Below are 21,074 nucleotides of genomic sequence, written 5' to 3'. Positions count from 1 at the left end.
GAACTAATTGCAAAAATCGCTGAAGTTGGAGACTTTTATCTCCCTCACCAACTTCAAACATCTGCTATCTGAGCAGCTAACCGATCGCTGCAGCTGTACATAGTCTATCGGTAAATAGCCCACCCATTTTAACCTACCTCATCCCCATACTGTTTTTATTTATTTACTTTTCTGCTCTTTTGCACACCAGTATCTCTACCTGCACATGACCATCTGATCATTTATCACTCCAGTGTTAATCTGCAAAATTGTAATTATTCGCCTACCTCCTCATGCCTTTTGCACACAATGTATATAGACTCTCCTTTTTTCTACTGTATTATTGACTTGTTAATTGTTTACTCCATGTGTAACTCTGTGTTGTCTGTTCACACTGCTATGCTTTATCTTGGCCAGGTCGCAGTTGCAAATGAGAACTTGTTCTCAACTAGCCTACCTGGTTAAATAAAGGTGAAATAAAAAAATAAAAAAATAAAAAAATAAAAAAACTATGAGCACAGGACTTGGCTTTATTGTACCGCAGCCGAATAGCCTGCCAGCCTACCAAAGCTTGCACAGTGTCCATTACAGTGTAGAAGAACTGGTCTCTAGCCCAAACCGTTCAATAATTACCCATATTATCAGAGCGTCATCTTGTTCTTTCTATTTCTATGGCGGATTTGAGTCCGCAATTTATGGAAAATGCCAAAACATTGGACATAACAATCAATGGGGAAGTCAAATATAGTGGTTTCCGCTAACCAACTATGGCTAAGTTTTCCCCTAAATGCTTATGACAAATCCAGCTCCAGAACCAGCCATAGCCTAGACAGCTGGCTAATCTTTTGTATACGGTGTAGTAAAAAACAAAAAACAGCAACAACAGATAGTAATAAATAGCAAGATAAGGTTAGCATGCTAGCTAGCTACACCTACTGTTGTCAATGCCCCTTTTTGTTGTTTCTCCACTCAACCTGGAAATCACTGCTATGTAATTCTTCAGAGGTGGAACCAAAACAAGCATTTCCACTCTAGGACAGGAATTATGTTGAAATAGGGGTCGGCCTTGCCCTCTGGTGGGGCCCTTTTTAATGGTTGTAATAACTTTCAGATCAGTTTCCTATGGACAATATGTTTCTTGCACACTATAGGCAATACGTTTCCTATGGACAACAAGTTTTCTATGGAGAATAAAGCAATGATCTTCTCTATCAACACCAGGCCAGGTGATGGGCATAACCAGGGTTAACATCAGGAAGTCCAAGAACATCCTGTTTGTCATCCCCAAGCCAGACGTCTACAACAGCTCCGCCTCCGACGCATACATTTTCTTCGGGGAAGCTAAGGCAAGTGACACTATTTGAACCATTGTGTGGTGTTTATGTTTCTGTTATTCACCCAATGTTCGCCCAATGTTATTGGGTTTTTAAAACAAAACAGCCATAACAATTTACGTAAAAATACTTAATACTTAGAGGTTTTCTCTGCTAGATCACCTTTATAAATAAAAGCACAATTCGTTTTTTGTTGTTGATAAAATGTGATTTTTGTAAACAAATCGGTTTTCATCACTATTGATGTTTATTGCTTTGAACTAAACAAATTGGAAGGAAAAATTTTACATACAGTATTTTATGGAAATTATAAATGTGCCCCATTGAACACAAATTAAGGCCGGACTACACACACAGTTTTACTGTGTGTTGCAAATTTATTTTTTGCACTTAATCTGTGTCAACTGTCCTTCTTGATGCTACCGGCTGCAATCTAGAATGATGAAAACACTTAGTTCAGGAATTGTACTAACATCTCACTCACTCACATATATAGTTACAGCAGGCCAAGGCAGGAGAGTCAGACAGACACACATGCAACAACATCACTCACACTTACTTCCGGTATTGGAGTTGTTGGTTCTGTGGGTCGGGCAGATGGGGCACCAGCATCCTCCTCCTGAATCCTCCTCACGATGGCTGCAGAAGCTGTGGTCCTTGGGATATGTTGCCTACTCTGGATTTGAGGTCTTACCAATGCCTTTCCCAGCTCCTCAAGAAAGAGCCGTCTCCTCTGGAGCTTCCTTCTGTTCCAATCTTGGTTCAATGCCATTCAGATGATGTCCAAGATTTGAAGAATATCACAAGTGGCCAGTCAACTTCCTCTTGAGGAGCTCCTGTCCCAGCTTGTGCGAAGTACATTTTTTATTGCATGTGATGTTGTGGCCACGGAGTCCCTGTGTCACGTCCAGGACAACCTGCATCCCTTGATTATTCTCAGGGGCTCCTCCATCTGGCTTCCCCATATACACTTGCAAGTTCTACACATATGATGAAGCAGCATCACAGGCAGCCCAGATCTTGATTTCATATTTTGAGGGTTTAGACAGTATGTACTGCCTGAAGAGGCAGTGGCCCCTAAATGGCATAAGCTGCTCATCAACGTTGGGCCCTGGGTTGTAAAACAGGGGAAGGCTGTCCACCCACTTGTCCCACACTGACCTGATTGCAGCTAGCTTGTCTCTCTACCGCCGAGCTTGTCTGGTGTCTCAGTTATCTTAGTGGATAATCCTGAAAATAATGTGGAAGTTTTCCAGAGACATTGTAGCATGGAAAAGTTCTCTGCCAGTTTCTGCATCCCATAGGGAGTCTGTGGATTCCACATTGGATCTGAAAACACCAGCAAGGATACGAACCCCAAAGTATCCACGTAAATGAGTTTGGTCAATTTCCTTCCATCTCTCTACAAAAATGTGCCTTCCCTCCGAATTAGTGCGGCCCAGAATGATTTTCTGGATGGTGTCTGGGATGAACAGTTCAAAAGAAGACTGTATGTCCTGCACATGAGTAACCGACATCTGCGTCGGCCCTAGTTTTATTCCTAGTTTTATCAAATTGACAGCCATGCAGGGTGGCTCATTCCTTGGACAAGAAGACCATTCATTTACACCATTTTTTTAACATGCTTATTTCTCCTCCTGCAGGCTGCTGATGAACTGGTTGTTGAAGGGCTGGTCCTGGGGCTGGCTGCTGATGGGCTGGTCCTGGGGCTGGCTGCTGATGGGCTGATCCTGGGGCTGGCTGCTGATGGGCTGGTCCTGGGGCTGGCTGCTGATGGGCTGGTCCTGGGGCTGGCTGCTGATGGGCTGGTCCTGGGGCTGGCTGCTGATGGGCTGGTCCTGGGGCTGGCTGCTGATGGGCTGGTCCTGGGGCTGGCTGCTGATGGGCTGGTCCTGGGGCTGGCTGCTGATGGGCTGGTCCTGGGGCTGGCTGCTGATGGGCTGGTCCTGGGGCTGGCTGCTGATGGGCTGGTCCTGGGGCTGGCTGAGGGTCAATCTTCTCCTCTTCTTCCAACTCACTGTCAGACTCCGAATTGACAGAGACATGATCCTCATATTTGGAAAACACTAGCTTCTCTCTCTGCAAAAATTATTTCTAAGAGATGATTTTTGCCATACTGATTGATTGTGGTATGGAGCCACAATGGGGTGACAGGGTAGCCTAGTGGTTAGAGTGTTGGACTAGTAACCGGAAGGCTGCAAGTTCAAATCCCTGAGCTGACAAAGTACAAATCTGTCAGTTAACCCACTGTTCCTAGGCCATCATTGAAAATAAGAATTTGTTCTTAACTGACTTGCCTAGTTAAATAAAGGTTAAAAAAAAATAAAACACATACAAAGCTATTTATTTGTTGTGTCCCAATTTGTACCGGCTGGAGTGTGGGAAAATACAGAATTTTTCACAATGTAATGCAAGTTGGCCAATAAAATGGCTGGCAGTGGGAGTTTACTCGCTCGCCTACAAATTTTTAGAAGGCAGCCCGAAAGGAAAAATCTTCTTCCTGTTCGAGGTCAGTAATCCAGAAGTTCTTCTCGGTCATAAGAAACGGTAACAGCAACATTATGTACAAAATAAGTTTTAAAAAAAGTTACAAACAACGCAAAAAAACTAACAAAATAGCACAGTTGGTTAGGAGCACGTAAAACATATTTTATATATATACAGTGCCTTGCGAAAGTATTCGGCCCCCTTGAACTTTGCGACCTTTTGCCACATTTCAGGCTTCAAACATAAAGATGTAAAACTGTATTTTTTTGTGAAGAATCAACAACAAGTGGGACACAATCATGAAGTGGAACGACATTTATTGGATATTTCAAACTTTTTTAACAAATCAAAACTGAAAAATTGGGCGTGCAAAATTATTCAGCCCCTTTACTTTCAGTGCAGCAAACTCTCTCCAGAAGTTCAGTGAGGATCTCTGAATGATCCAATGTTGACCTAAATGACTAATGATGATAAATACAATCCACCTGTGTGTAATCAAGTCTCCGTATAAATGCACCTGCACTGTGATAGTCTCAGAGGTCCGTTAAAAGCGCAGAGAGCATCATGAAGAACAAGGAACACACCAGGCAGGTCCGAGATACTGTTGTGAAGAAGTTTAAAGCCGATTTGGATACAAAAATATTTCCTAAGCTTTAAACATCCCAAGGAGCACTGTGCAAGCGATAATATTGAAATGGAAGGAGTATCAGACCACTGCAAATCTACCAAGACCTGGCCGTCCCTCTAAACTTTCAGCTCATACAAGGAGAAGACTGATCAGAGATGCAGCCAAGAGGCCCATGATCACTCTGGATGAACTGCAGAGATCTACAGCTGAGGTGGGAGACTCTGTCCATAGGACAACAATCAGTCGTATATTGCACAAATCTGGCCTTTATGGAAGAGTGGCAAGAAGAAAACAATTTCTTAAAGATATCCATAAAAAGTGTCATTTAAAGTTTGCCACAAGCCACCTGGGAGACACACCAAACATGTGGAAGAAGGTGCTCTGGTCAGATGAAACCAAAATTGAACTTTTTGGCAACAATGCAAAACATTATGTTTGGCGTAAAAGCAACACAGCTGAACACACCATCCCCACTGTCAAACATGGTGGTGGCAGCATCATGGTTTGGGCCTGCTTTTCTTCAGCAGGGACAGGGAAGATGGTTAAAATTGATGGGAAGATGGATGGAGCCAAATACAGGACCATTCTGGAAGAAAACCTGATGGAGTCTGCAAAAGACCTGAGACTGGGACGGAGATTTGTCTTCCAACAAGACAATTATCCAAAACATAAAGCAAAATCTACAATGGAATGGTTCAAAAATAAACATATCCAGGTGTTAGAATAGCCAAGTCAAAGTCCAGACCTGAATCCAATCGAGAATCTGTGGAAAGAACTGAAACTGCTGTTCACAAATGCTCTCCATCCAACCTCACTGAGCTCGAGCTGTTTTGCAAGGAGGAATGGGAAAAAATTTCAGTCTCTCGATGTGCAAAACTGATAGAGACATACCCCAAGCGACTTACAGCTGTAATCGCAGCAAAAGGTGGCGCTACAAAGTATTAACTTAAGGGGGCTGAATAATTTTGCACACCCAATTTTTCAGTTTTTGATTTGTTAAAAAAGTTTGAAATATCCAATAAATGTCGTTCCACTTCATGATTGTGTCCCACTTGTTGTTGATTCTTCACAAAAAAATACAGTTTTATATCTTTATGTTTGAAGCCTGAAATGTGGCAAAAGGTCGCAAAGTTCAAGGGGGCCGAATACTTTCGCAAGGCACTGTATATATATATATATGTATATATATATATATATACACTCTCTATTATATATATATATATATATATATATATATATATATATATATATATATATATAATATTACCATTTTATAAATGGTAAATTGTGTATTATAATTACATTTTGCAACCCCACTCCCCCTCGTTTACCCAAGATGAATGGTTTTGACCTCTAAAGTTTTGCTTCACTACACGCTCCACTGCTTTTATTGGTGCAGCTAGAAACCACAAGTGTGTAGCCTTTAATGAAATAGCACACGTGAAAATAAAATTCAAGTTACATTTATTGTGCTGTTGTTACATGTCATTTGCGGCATGCATCATGAGCAAAGTCGTTGGAGCCTATAATTTCACTTCCCCTGTGAGAACTCCACCTCTACGCAGACGACACGACCCGTCCTTGGACACTGTGCTATCTAACCTCCAAACGAGCTTCAATGCCATACAACACTCCTTCCGTGGCCTCCAACTGCTCTTAAACGCTAGTAAAACCAAATGCATGCTTTTCAACCGTTCGCTGCCTGCACCCGCACGCCTGACTAGCATCACCACCCTGGATGGTTCCGACCTTGAATATGTGGACATCTATAAGTACCTAGGTGTCTGGCTAGACTGTAAACTCTCCTTCCAGGCTCATATCAAACATCTCCAATCGAAAATCAAATCTAGAGTCAGCTTTCTATTCCCCAACAAAGCCTCCTTCACTCACGCCACCAAACTTACCCTAGTAAAACTGACTATCCTACCGATCCTCGACTTTGGCGATGTCATCTACAAAATTGCTTCCAACACTCTACTCAGCAAACTGGAGGCAGTTTATCACAGTGCCATCCGTTTTGTCACTAAAGCACCTTATACCACCCACCACTGCGACCTGTATGCTCTAGTCGGCTGGCCCTCGCTACATATTGGTCGCCAGACCCACTGGCTCCAGGTCATCTACAAGTCCATGCTAGGTAAAGCTCCGCCTTATCTCAGTTCACTGGTCACGATGGCAACACCCACCCGTAGCACGCGCTCCAGCAGGTGTATCTCACTGATCATCCCTAAAGCCAACACCTCATTTGGCCGCCTTTCGTTACAGTTCTCTGCTGCCTGTGACTGGAACTAATTGCAAAAATCGCTGAAGTTGGAGACTTTTATCTCCCTCACCAACTTCAAACATCTGCTATCTGAGCAGCTAACCGATCGCTGCAGCTGTACATAGTCTATCGGTAAATAGCCCACCCATTTTAACCTACCTCATCCCCATACTGTTTTTATTTATTTACTTTTCTGCTCTTTTGCACACCAGTATCTCTACCTGCACATGACCATCTGATCATTTATCACTCCAGTGTTAATCTGCAAAATTGTAATTATTCGCCTACCTCCTCATGCCTTTTGCACACAATGTATATAGACTCTCCTTTTTTCTACTGTATTATTGACTTGTTAATTGTTTACTCCATGTGTAACTCTGTGTTGTCTGTTCACACTGCTATGCTTTATCTTGGCCAGGTCGCAGTTGCAAATGAGAACTTGTTCTCAACTAGCCTACCTGGTTAAATAAAGGTGAAATAAAAAAATAAAAAAATAAAAAAATAAAAAAACTATGAGCACAGGACTTGGCTTTATTGTACCGCAGCCGAATAGCCTGCCAGCCTACCAAAGCTTGCACAGTGTCCATTACAGTGTAGAAGAACTGGTCTCTAGCCCAAACCGTTCAATAATTACCCATATTATCAGAGCGTCATCTTGTTCTTTCTATTTCTATGGCGGATTTGAGTCCGCAATTTATGGAAAATGCCAAAACATTGGACATAACAATCAATGGGGAAGTCAAATATAGTGGTTTCCGCTAACCAACTATGGCTAAGTTTTCCCCTAAATGCTTATGACAAATCCAGCTCCAGAACCAGCCATAGCCTAGACAGCTGGCTAATCTTTTGTATACGGTGTAGTAAAAAACAAAAAACAGCAACAACAGATAGTAATAAATAGCAAGATAAGGTTAGCATGCTAGCTAGCTACACCTACTGTTGTCAATGCCCCTTTTTGTTGTTTCTCCACTCAACCTGGAAATCACTGCTATGTAATTCTTCAGAGGTGGAACCAAAACAAGCATTTCCACTCTAGGACAGGAATTATGTTGAAATAGGGGTCGGCCTTGCCCTCTGGTGGGGCCCTTTTTAATGGTTGTAATAACTTTCAGATCAGTTTCCTATGGACAATATGTTTCTTGCACACTATAGGCAATACGTTTCCTATGGACAACAAGTTTTCTATGGAGAATAAAGCAATGATCTTCTCTATCAACACCAGGCCAGGTGATGGGCATAACCAGGGTTAACATCAGGAAGTCCAAGAACATCCTGTTTGTCATCCCCAAGCCAGACGTCTACAACAGCTCCGCCTCCGACGCATACATTTTCTTCGGGGAAGCTAAGGCAAGTGACACTATTTGAACCATTGTGTGGTGTTTATGTTTCTGTTATTCACCCAATGTTCGCCCAATGTTATTGGGTTTTTAAAACAAAACAGCCATAACAATTTACGTAAAAATACTTAATACTTAGAGGTTTTCTCTGCTAGATCACCTTTATAAATAAAAGCACAGTTCGTTTTTTGTTGTTGATAAAATGTGATTTTTGTAAACAAATCGGTTTTCATCACTATTGATGTTTATTGCTTTGAACTAAACAAATTGGAAGGAAAAATTTTACATACAGTATTTTATGGAAATTATAAATGTGCCCCATTGAACACAAATTAAGGCCGGACTACACACACAGTTTTACTGTGTGTTGCAAATTTATTTTTTGCACTTAATCTGTGTCAACTGTCCTTCTTGATGCTACCGGCTGCAATCTAGAATGATGAAAACACTTAGTTCAGGAATTGTACTAACATCTCACTCACTCACATATATAGTTACAGCAGGCCAAGGCAGGAGAGTCAGACAGACACACATGCAACAACATCACTCACACTTACTTCCGGTATTGGAGTTGTTGGTTCTGTGGGTCGGGCAGATGGGGCACCAGCATCCTCCTCCTGAATCCTCCTCACGATGGCTGCAGAAGCTGTGGTCCTTGGGATATGTTGCCTACTCTGGATTTGAGGTCTTACCAATGCCTTTCCCAGCTCCTCAAGAAAGAGCCGTCTCCTCTGGAGCTTCCTTCTGTTCCAATCTTGGTTCAATGCCATTCAGATGATGTCCAAGATTTGAAGAATATCACAAGTGGCCAGTCAACTTCCTCTTGAGGAGCTCCTGTCCCAGCTTGTGCGAAGTACATTTTTTATTGCATGTGATGTTGTGGCCACGGAGTCCCTGTGTCACGTCCAGGACAACCTGCATCCCTTGATTATTCTCAGGGGCTCCTCCATCTGGCTTCCCCATATACACTTGCAAGTTCTACACATATGATGAAGCAGCATCACAGGCAGCCCAGATCTTGATTTCATATTTTGAGGGTTTAGACAGTATGTACTGCCTGAAGAGGCAGTGGCCCCTAAATGGCATAAGCTGCTCATCAACGTTGGGCCCTGGGTTGTAAAACAGGGGAAGGCTGTCCACCCACTTGTCCCACACTGACCTGATTGCAGCTAGCTTGTCTCTCTACCGCCGAGCTTGTCTGGTGTCTCAGTTATCTTAGTGGATAATCCTGAAAATAATGTGGAAGTTTTCCAGAGACATTGTAGCATGGAAAAGTTCTCTGCCAGTTTCTGCATCCCATAGGGAGTCTGTGGATTCCACATTGGATCTGAAAACACCAGCAAGGATACGAACCCCAAAGTATCCACGTAAATGAGTTTGGTCAATTTCCTTCCATCTCTCTACAAAAATGTGCCTTCCCTCCGAATTAGTGCGGCCCAGAATGATTTTCTGGATGGTGTCTGGGATGAACAGTTCAAAAGAAGACTGTATGTCCTGCACATGAGTAACCGACATCTGCGTCGGCCCTAGTTTTATTCCTAGTTTTATCAAATTGACAGCCATGCAGGGTGGCTCATTCCTTGGACAAGAAGACCATTCATTTACACCATTTTTTTAACATGCTTATTTCTCCTCCTGCAGGCTGCTGATGAACTGGTTGTTGAAGGGCTGGTCCTGGGGCTGGCTGCTGATGGGCTGGTCCTGGGGCTGGCTGCTGATGGGCTGATCCTGGGGCTGGCTGCTGATGGGCTGGTCCTGGGGCTGGCTGCTGATGGGCTGGTCCTGGGGCTGGCTGCTGATGGGCTGGTCCTGGGGCTGGCTGCTGATGGGCTGGTCCTGGGGCTGGCTGCTGATGGGCTGGTCCTGGGGCTGGCTGCTGATGGGCTGGTCCTGGGGCTGGCTGCTGATGGGCTGGTCCTGGGGCTGGCTGCTGATGGGCTGGTCCTGGGGCTGGCTGCTGATGGGCTGGTCCTGGGGCTGGCTGAGGGTCAATCTTCTCCTCTTCTTCCAACTCACTGTCAGACTCCGAATTGACAGAGACATGATCCTCATATTTGGAAAACACTAGCTTCTCTCTCTGCAAAAATTATTTCTAAGAGATGATTTTTGCCATACTGATTGATTGTGGTATGGAGCCACAATGGGGTGACAGGGTAGCCTAGTGGTTAGAGTGTTGGACTAGTAACCGGAAGGCTGCAAGTTCAAATCCCTGAGCTGACAAAGTACAAATCTGTCAGTTAACCCACTGTTCCTAGGCCATCATTGAAAATAAGAATTTGTTCTTAACTGACTTGCCTAGTTAAATAAAGGTTAAAAAAAAATAAAACACATACAAAGCTATTTATTTGTTGTGTCCCAATTTGTACCGGCTGGAGTGTGGGAAAATACAGAATTTTTCACAATGTATCGAAATAATGTATTGTAAAGACATTGTGCTTCTACACCTGCATTGGGTTTTAGGCTGGGTTTCTGTACAGCACTTTGATTTGTGTAGTTTCACGCACTACAAAGGGTAAAGAGTGCGAGAAAAGTTGGAGACAGGCAGACGGGCAGGGGGACAGACAGACAGGTTCTTGGTGCTATGTTGAAACAGCTTCCCAGGGAGGAGGAAGACAAGAGTGAGTGCACTCAATGAAAATGTAATCTTTTACATGTTCGTCACAGAAAATTAGCCAAGGCCAATGAGTCTCAGGTTAATTTAAAAAAATATTAATTGTATAATAAATATTTTAGTAAACATTGAAAATGTAACCACACAAGGGTTAAGTAGTAATCAGAAACGCGAGGAGAATCATTTATCCATTGCATCTTGGTTGGATCTGAAAAAGTGTGTCTTCTCATTTCAGATCGGACGTGATTACTTTCAAATAGTTTACAAATACCTTAAAAAATTGCTATAAATGCCATAAGCAATTTATTTATTAAAGTATGTATGTTAAGTTCTTTATGAATTAGAGATATTCTTGCAATTCTGTTTTCTGAGAGTGGATTTCCTTTTCTTCCAGATTGAGGAGTTGTCCCAACAAGCTCAGCTGGCAGCGGCAGAGAAGTTCAAGGTCCATGGAGAAGACAGAACGTCCAGCATCCAGGAGAACACACAGAAGCCCACAGTATACAAGAGGAGAGCAGAGAGGAAGAGGTGAAGGGTTGAAGTTAGCGTGGCCCCATATCTGTTTGTGCTCTTCTGTCAGATCTTGAACCAGGCTTGTTCCAACCTACATCCTCTGGCGTTTACTTAACTATCATAAAACATTGTTTATGACGTCAGCAGTTTTTACTTCCTCATTATGCTCTAACAGTATAAGCAGTTCCTTATTCACTACCAATGTGTTCCATCATGCTTTGCAGGTTGATGAGACAGCCGTGAAGGACATTGAACTGGTGATGTCACAAGCCAATGTGTCTCGACTGAAGGCTATATGAGCGCTCAAAAGCAACAATGACATCGTCAATGCCATCATGGTAAGAATATTTAATTGGTTGTCAATCTGTTGTAAATGTAATATCATGTGTAATTTACGTTTTTCTATGTTGTAAAGTGATTACAGGCACATCTGGACATTACAGTTCTAGATTATATTCTGTTCTATTCAATGTTGGAATCTCCTAAAATGCAAAAACCTTTTGAATTCTTCTTTGCAGGAGCTGACCATGTAAACACCTAACAACCATGAGTACCAGGTCCAGTCCAACCTTTTAATAGACGTTGTCTGAATTTATTTCAAGGCTAGAAATAAAGTTGTTGAATAAGGAGCCAGCAGCATACCACCCTGCATACCACTGTTGGCTTGCTTCTGAAGCTAAACAGGGTTGGTCCTGGTCAGTTCCTGGATGGGAGACCAGATGTTGCTGGAAGTGGTGTTGGAGGGCCAGTAGGAGGCACTCTTTCCTCTGGTCTAAAAACATATCCCAATGCCCCAGGGCAGTGATTGGGGACACTGCCCTGTGTAGGGTGCCATCTTTCGGATTGGACGTTAAACGAGTGTCCTGACTCTCTGAGGTCATTAAAGATCCCATGGCACTTATATTAAGAGTAGGGGTGTTAACCCCGGTGTCCTGGCTAAATTCCCAATCTGGCCCTCATACCATCATGGTCACCTAATAATCCCCAGTTTACAACTGGCTCATTCCTCTCCCCTGTAACTATTCCCCAGGTCGTTGCTGCAAATGGGAACGTGTTCTCAGTCAATTTACCTGGTAAAATAACGGATAAAGGAGATGGAAGATTTTGTTTCTGTTTAGTGTATTTATGTTTCCCATTTATTGGTAATTAAATACAAAAATCACATGTATATATATATATATATTTTTAAATGTTTACACACGTAACACCTGTTCGTACACACCTGTGTTGTACAGGTGAAATCGTTGAAATGTTACAGATCGTGTGTGTGCGTGTTGCCACGGTAACGGCGTTCAACCTAGGTTTCAGGTAAAGCGCGCGCAAGAAACTTCCCCCGGCACGAGAGAATGATCCAGAAAGGTCTCCAGACGGTGATAGTGAAACCAGCGATTTCGAGAGAGACGTCATTGCGCAGGAGAACGAGGAAACATTTTGCACTGTCATATTTAGCTACGGATTGAACTCGATTATCCAACAGCACATTGTGACGAATACTGCCTTTTTGGAGCGGAAAGAACTAGATAGCAAGAGATGTAAGTGTGGGATGAAGGGTCGGATGAGAGCTAGCGTCCAAAGCAATGGCCACCCTTGCGAATGCAGGGTAGCGTGCTAGCAATTTAGCCATAGCTAGCTTCAAGTTTTGTTACTCAGAGCTTAGCTATGTTAGCTAGCCAACGTTACTTGTCTGGAATGCTCCGACATGTATGTATAGCAACTCTGCAATAAAAGTACATTTTGTCCACGGGACATAAACTGCAACGCTTTAGCTAACCGTAGCTAGCTAACGTTAGGCCTACATGCTGCCTCCATGCACATGGGGTTACGATTAGTGGGAATGAATGGAGCGCTTGTCAGTTCACTCTAGTCGAATTGTCAGCTTTACACGCCAGGAAAAGTCTATTTTGAGCCGTAATGAGATATCAGTAATACAAGGCTGGGCTTTAGTTCTCCACAACGGTTACATGAGCAGATAGTCCTTTATTCACGTGGGCTAGCTATTTCCGTGCAAATAGACTAGCCTAGCAAACGTTACTGGCTTGCAAGTTGGAATGACATTCCATGTGACCTGTCTAGCTAGCTCATTAATTAACATATGGAAGGGTGTTGGATCTGGTTAGCCAAGAATAACCATTATGAATTGCCAGCAAAACCACTGAAATAAGGGCAGAGACCAGTGACAATGAGCCACCTGATCAAGTATAACCTTGGATCAGGTTGAATGGGTGGAGGAGCTAGACTAGCTTGGCCACCTGATGATGAATGTACTCGATGCATTGTATTGAATGTAACCAAACAATATTATCTATCTTCGTTAGCTAGTCAATGCTTAAATTAAACGTGCATGCTTTTTCTGTTTCTCCTGATGAGGCATGCAACAGACCCAGAGACTGCTTTCTAAACAGCAAATTATTCAGTTTTGCATCCAAAATGAAAGTATTTTATCCCTTCATTGTTTTCCATCCCAATTTCCTAATGATGGGTTTGCAATTTCCCAAATCTTTATGTTTGGATTTTATGAACAGAACCTAGAAGACATTGGCCATTGCTTTGTATTGGACTAATAAGTCTTCTCTCTTCTCTATTGTCCAATAGGCAGCCAGCAACAGCAAAGTGGTTTGACAGAAGGGACTCAGTGTTCATTGAGTTCCTGGTAGAAGACAGCAAAGATCTTAAAGTAAAGTTTGAAAAATCAAAACTTGATTTTCGGTAAGCTGCCTCACCATTACCCGGGGCACACTGCAGTTTAATTGACACTGATGTTAGGGTCAATTGTGAGCTGTCCATAAATTACGCCTATTGCACTTGCAGAAGCAGTTTCCCGGACACAAATTAAACCTAATCCTGCCTGGACTAAAAATAATATTTATTTTCCTTTTAGTCCAGGAATAAGATGAAATGTATCGGCCCTTACTGTCTGAATGAGCAAACTGTTCATCTACAGTGCCTTCAGAAAGTATTCACACCCCTTGACATTGACTATCCCTTTGAGCATGGTGAAGTTATTAATTACACTTTGATGGTGTATCAATGCACCCAGTCACTACAAAGATACAGGCGTCCTGCCTATCTCAGTTGCTGGAGAGGAAGGAAACCGCCCTAACCCATGAAGCCAATGGTGACTTTAAAACAGTCAGACTTTAATGGCTGTGATAAGAGAGAACTGAGGAAGGATCAACAACATTGTAGTTACTCCACAATACTAACCTAATTGACAGAGGGCAAATAAGGAAGCCTGTGCAGAATACACATTTTCCAAAACATACATTGTTTGCAACAAGGCACCAAAAGTAATACTGCAAAAATGTGGCAAATCAAATCACCTTTTGACCTGAATACAAAGTGTTATGTTTGGGGTAAATACAACACATTACTGAGTACCACACTCCATATTTTCAATCATAGTGGTGGCTGCAGCATGTTATGGGTATGCTTGTAATGGTTAAGGATTTGGGAGTTTTTCAGGATATAAATTAAACTGAATGGAGCTAAACACAAGCAAAATCCTAGTGAAAAACCTGGTTCAGTCTGCTTTCTACCAGACAATAACCTAAATCACAAGGCTAAATATACACTGGGGTTGCTTACCAAGAAGGCAGTAAATGTTCCTGACTGAGTTACAGTTTTGACTTAAATCTACTTGAAAATCTGGCAAGACCTGAAAATGGTTGTCTAGCAATGATCAACAACCAATTTCACAGAACTTTTTTTTTTTTTTTTTTTTATAATGGGAAAATGTTTCACAATCCAGGTGTGGAAAGCTCTTAGATATTTACCCAGAAAGACATGGCTGTAATCGCTACCAAAGGTACTTCTACAAAGTATTGACTCAGGGGTGTGAATACTTCTGTAAATGAGATTTCTTTATTTAATTATCAATACATTTGTTTTCACTTTCATTATGGGGTATTGTGTGTAGATGGATGAACAAATATATATATATATATATTTAATCCATTTTTAATTCAGACTGTAATACAACAAAATGTGAAGTAAGTCAAGGGGTATGAATACTTTCTGAAGTCACTGTATTTTACTCTGTTCTGTCTTTTCAGTTGTGTTGGAGGGATTGAAAACCTCAAACACCAAAATGAATTGGACCTTTTCGACTCAATTGACCCCAATGTAAGTATTATTTTTTTCATTTAGCTGCTGAATCACCAACTGCAATGACCTGGATGTTAAATAGGATGAAAAGATGATCCCACAAAATGACTTGTAATATATTATGAGCATCTCTCTTCTTCTCCTTGTAGGAGTCCAAGCACAAACGTACAGACAGGTCTGTGTTGTGTTGTCTAAAGAAAGCAAAGGCGGGTATTGCATGGCCACGGTTAACGAAGGACAAGGCAAAGGTCAGAAATGTTTTGGTACAATATTCTACATTCCCTCTTCTGTTTTGTCTTCTTCAGAAAGTGTCTCGGAGTAAGAGTGCTGATCTAGGATTACATCCCTCATGTTCATGTATCTTATTCATCAAAAAGGTCAAACTGATCAGCACTCCTACTCTGAGACTAAGATCACATAAGAGGGGCATTTTGTCTTAAATGTTGGTTAAAATGTTGATTTGGGATGTCTGTTTTGTTTTCCACAGTTTCAATGGCTGGGTGTCGACTTCAACAACTGGAAAGACTGGGAAGATGATTCTGATGAGGATCTGTCCAGTTTCGACAAATTCTCAGAGGCAAGCAAAAGCAAGCATGTCATGTTGCACAAAGTGTGTAATGTTTTTAAATGTGTTCAATTATTGTAGTTTTTTATTTATTATGTCCAAACTGTGATTGTTTTCTCTTATTTTCAGATGATGAACACGATGGGAGGAGAAGACGGTATGCCAGATCTGGGCATGGGTGGTATAGAAGGTCTAAAAGAGGTTTGTGTTTCTCTCTTCTTTTTTTGTTATCTCCAAATTAACTTTACAGCAAATATCAAAGGAATTGCAAACATGTAACTGTATATGATGATGTAAGGAAAAGGATATCTACTTGCTTTTATGTTTTGCAGTTTCGAGTAAATTTGACACTAATCGTCAATTTATTTTATTTACAGCACGACAGTGATGATGAAAGTAAGTTTTGATAACATTTTAGCACACGACCAAAGAATGTAGCAAGCAGACATTCTTGAGCATTTTCACAGTACATTTAATTTTACGTTTCTTGAAAATCCTCATACCATCCACACGAGTGATGTTGTGGCATTGGTAGATTAACTTTTTACCTTTAAGTCTTCTAACTTTTCAGAGATGCCAGACTTGGAGTAATGGGAGCATTAAAGGAAGTTTTGTAACCGATGACAACAAGGAAGTAAAGCCTCCAAAGGTCGGTTGAAGAGAGAAATTAGAGATGAGTTATTGGTAGCCGTATTTGAAAGGAGGAAACGTCACCAGTTTTCCAAACATCACAGGAAACTTGCTGACGAAAGACTGTCTGTCGTAACATGACACCAGAGCATTCTTTAGCCACTGTCCTAGTGTGGTGCTGTTCTAATTCTGCATGGAAAATTTGGTTGTTTCCATGATGTGTTGTTGTGGGGTTTAGTTATATCATCCTTTAACTTAACCAGGGGCCACGTTGTGGAACATTCAGATTGAAATACGTAATGTAGATCACACACGCCTCTGACATGTAGAGTTAAGGAATCATGTCGGTTCTATTCATGCTATTTCTATCTGCAACGTTTGACAATGTTTGCCTGCTGAATGTGGCCCTGCAATGATGGGATAATATCTTAGTTACACCCCACCTCTCCCTTTTTTATTTAATAATGTCTGTGAGGTTACGTATTGAATTTAGACATATTTGTGAATTGTAAATTAGGGGGGAAAAACAGGTTTCTAAACAACCGTCTATTTTCAATAAAATAGTTTCTTTTTTAAATAAAAAATGTCCCATTTTATTGTTAAATTTGTTTCAGTTAGATTTTTGTTATGTATCTATAGTTTTAACTCCAAGCAAATATTTTTCCAGTGTACATTAACGTGCAAATATTACAGGTAAATAGTTCATTCATTGATTTTAAATATTGAGGTATTTAAATGAATATGCATGTTAACCTTATTTTACAGTTTAACATAAGTTGTAAGTTATAATGATACAACCTTTCCGTGCAATCGCATTTTGCGAGGATGTTTTTTCTTTAGTATATATTAATGTAAATACCGAACATTTTCAAAGGATATACCGGTAGTTTATTTCAACATTTTGGACATTTTTGTATCAAACAAAAGTGTAGGAGCAGATGTCAAAAATATTATTTATTCTATTTTCAAAGGGGTGCAGAAACATAACAAAAATATAACTTGTCAATAAATTACCTAATTTAATTTGCAAGTGTTAAAGCAAATGCACTACTATGTTTCGGCAACTTTTTTTTTTCTTCTTTTTTTTTGCAGATCAGGTTCAATACATTTCAGTTTGTTAAATGCAGGGGGAATTTTTGTTTCCGTATTTCTAATAAACTGTCTGAGACTAAGTTGATGTTTGGAGGTTGCCCGGTTTAATACAGTGTCTCTTGCTACTTAAAGTGAGAATAACATGTCTCCTATAGAAGGTATGAACAAAAATCATTTGTTATTTCAGCATTGTCACTTACATGCTTATACATCCTCTGGCCACCAGGTAGTGCTGATGGTCTACCATGGCTACAAACCCAGATATAGGCTTTTGAGTGAATCTATTCACATTAGGAACCATCATATCAATATTATGTGCTGCCAGTCTAGGATACCTTACCTTTTGGACAGTCCCACTTGAAGTTTTCATTTTCCTCAATAAAATGACTTGCTGTTGAGTAGGTCTAGGAGCATGCTAAATGTCACAACTGTGTGCCATTCAGAGAGACTAATTTGAGACTTTAGGAAACACTAACACACACTAATTGAGATCTTAATGTTGGTAATATTCTCCTTATCAAAGATGTATGCACAAACCATTAATTCCAGGTCCATTTTTACTTACATAAATTCAATCCCTGTTGGAGTTAATAAATATCAAATTTATATTGCGGTTAGATTTGACAATTTGGTTAGAAATAATGTATATTCGGTTCAAGGGGATTGGAGCCAATTGAGTTTATATTATTGAATTTAGTACCCTAAATGAACGCTCTGTAATATTGTATGTCATTGAGACCAGTAGAGACAGTGCCCATCATTTACCAAAAGATATTTGTGTAAAATTGAGAGTTTTGTGAAAATAAAGATATAACACCTGTCATCTCCCTGGTAATAATGAACATCAGAACGTTTTTTTCCTACAGTTCAATCTAGAAAAAAACAGACCGACAGAAGAATCTGAATTTTAGGACTTTTTTTTTTTTTTACATATAAAATAATAAATCCAGGGTTCTCTGATTATGAAAGTATGTTTATAATATGTTCTTGATAGGATCCAAGCATATTGTTATACTGTATCACATCTTTTCCCATACCTTTCATAACCAAATGGCCAAAGAGGAGACATTGTATAGCTTTGAAATTATATTGTCTATCCATCCAGTTTCAACAATCATGGTCAATTAAAAAATAACATTTTACACTGTACATCACAAAGCTTTTCAATGGAATACAAACATAATTCTTTTAATTTCAAAATGTTCAACATAAGTCATAAACTAAAATAAGGAAGGAAATCTATTCTATCTACCGCTGGAGGAATCAAGCGAAATGAAAGTGAATGTAAAAGGAGAATCAGCTTCATGTCTTGTTCAGTTTACTGCTCTATCAAGTAGTGAAAATGGAAGTGGTTTGTAATAACACCATGAGCTGGTTCAACACCGCAGTACACCTCCATCGCATCACAAGAGTCCCTGCAGCATCAACTGTCCTGTCACCTTTAGATCGGAACACAAAATGGCCGCCTTGTAAACAGCGGGAGGAGGTAGGGTGTGAAAGCAGAAAGGAGGAATGGAAGGAAGAGTAGGACTTAGGAGTCAAAAAAGGGGGGTTTGACCTCCAAGTTTAATGTCCCTCTGATGCAGATGTTATGAAGAGATCATACAGGTGCACATTTAGTTTACCTCACGTCCACACCTAGTAACACAAAGCTAAAGACTTAAATCGCCTCAGTTTAGGTGATTATCTTCTCGATTCTTCTCTGTTTTTACCCCCCAGGTTTAAGAACCATAGCCTGGTTTCAGATCTGTTTGTGCTGTCTTACTAACTTGGTGGCAACATAGCACAAACAGAACTAGGACCAGGTTATAAGAACCTGAGTTTGGAGGGAAAAACAGACTAGATATCAGAGAGGTGGATGGACTTACCGGTACACTGAAAATAACTCCCTGATCTTAAATCGATCCCGCTTCCCCTAGAGAGAAAAGAGAACCTCTCCCCTTAGAGAGAAGAGAAAACGCACCAGGTGTCTGCTAACACCAGCAAGAAGCCACTGCATCATCATGCACTCATTTTGGTTTTCAGCCACATTTGGGTGATTTTTTTTTCTTTAAAAGGTTATGTATAAGAAAGAACTACAATCAACTAAGAAAACGAGCTTGATCCACATAACAAAGCCAGTCAGGTTTTTTGTTGTTGTTGTTATTACATAAAATGACACGAAATGAAAGCCAATCCAGCTGTCACACGTCTGTACATAAATCCGAGGGCACAAGCTTTAATGGAAAAAAAAGGCATTCCAGAAACGGAGTAAAACGTAACAGTCTGGTACAGACAATACTGGTACTGAACTGCATACAGTAAAAACCCTTTTATCTTCTTAGGCACTTAACATGGCTGTATCAAAGTCAAGGAGAGCCAACAGGTCAAAGAAGTGGAATTTTGTAGTAAAAAATGTATAATAATGTACAATTTGGTAGCTTTGCAGTAGGAGACTTGCGCCAGTAACCGAAAGGTTTCTGGATCGAATCCTCGAGCTGACAAGGTAAAAATCTGTCGTTCTGCCCTTGAGCAAGGCAGTTAACCCACTGTTCCCCGGGCGCCGATGACAATTAAGGCAACCCCCCGCACCTCTCTGACTCAAAGGGGTTGGGTTAAATGCGGAAGACACATTTCAGTCGAATGCATTCAGTTGTACAACTGACTAGGTATCCCCCTTTCAAGATGTGTTTAAATAGAGATGGAGATTGAGTTAACAAAAGACCTGTTCAATTTTGTGTGTTGTGTCTTTATTCTGATATAAATCTGACTGTGTTTGTGCTCCCCTTGAAGAGACACAGACACAGAACAATTGAACTTCAACGCAAAAATTGAAGGGCTTTGAAAAATTGAAGGGGAGCACTCTAAACATGTTGTCTGTAAAACTACTAGTGAATCAGAACTTTACTGTAGCAAAATCAATGAAGGAGGAGGGGGGCAAAGGATGCTTCTTTCCCTTAGAATAGGCTACAGCGTGATGAATAAAGACAACAAAGCATGATAACGAACAAAGGAATTGTGGTAATGAAAAAAGGCCAGAATAAAAATGGTTTGCTAAAACAGGCACACAACACGCACACACAACACACGCAAGACTTGAAAATGGAATTTGAGTCGAATAAAATCCTCATAAATTCTTTAAAGGGATAATATAACATACGTCAGGTTCCCGAAGTTTCATGAAACAAAAACAAAAAAAACAAGGGAGAGATTCAAACTGGAGGAAAAAATTGAAAAAGCATGCAGAAGTCCACTGCTCTACTGTAGCTTCACTCCTAGCAGACTACAAACGAGCGAGAGAGAAAGAGAGAGAGAGAGATGCCCCTGTCCTGAGCAGTTATAGCCACCTGGTCAGCCAGGAGTGACCCATTCCCTACACCACAGGCCACAGCAGGGTGCTTTCTTCAGTGGCAACTAAGTCCTCTTCTTACCCTACGTCTTTATCCTGCAGTCCAAGGGGGGAGGTATGGGTGAGGGTCAGTGGTGGAGTGTTGGAGGGTGGTTAGGGCTGTTTCTGGATCAGCAGAGTGAGAATGAGGATGGTGAGGAAGG

At 41.0% G+C, this 21,074-nt stretch overlaps 1 protein-coding gene and 1 pseudogene across 1 annotated transcript; both read left to right on the top strand.

Annotated features, from left to right (window-relative positions):
• Positions 1-1,208: 1,208 nt before the first annotated feature.
• LOC139367307 (nascent polypeptide-associated complex subunit alpha-like) lies at positions 1,209-11,685 on the top strand (annotated as a pseudogene).
• A 757-nt stretch (positions 11,686-12,442) lies between these two features.
• LOC139368387 (prostaglandin E synthase 3-like) lies at positions 12,443-17,623 on the top strand. The gene is made up of 8 exons (XM_071107186.1): positions 12,443-12,684; positions 13,745-13,858; positions 15,205-15,274; positions 15,406-15,504; positions 15,744-15,833; positions 15,951-16,022; positions 16,199-16,217; positions 16,393-17,623. Coding segments are annotated over exons 1-8 (486 nt in total). The 5' UTR covers positions 12,443-12,682; the 3' UTR covers positions 16,413-17,623.
• The last annotated feature ends 3,451 nt before the right edge of the window (positions 17,624-21,074 follow it).

The sequence above is a fragment of the Oncorhynchus clarkii genome, chromosome 16, assembly GCF_045791955.1.
Source record: "Oncorhynchus clarkii lewisi isolate Uvic-CL-2024 chromosome 16, UVic_Ocla_1.0, whole genome shotgun sequence".
Classification (NCBI taxonomy): Eukaryota; Metazoa; Chordata; class Actinopteri; order Salmoniformes; family Salmonidae; genus Oncorhynchus; species Oncorhynchus clarkii.
Note: the sequence above shows the minus strand (reverse complement) of the source record. Positions and strands in the feature narration are given on the sequence as shown.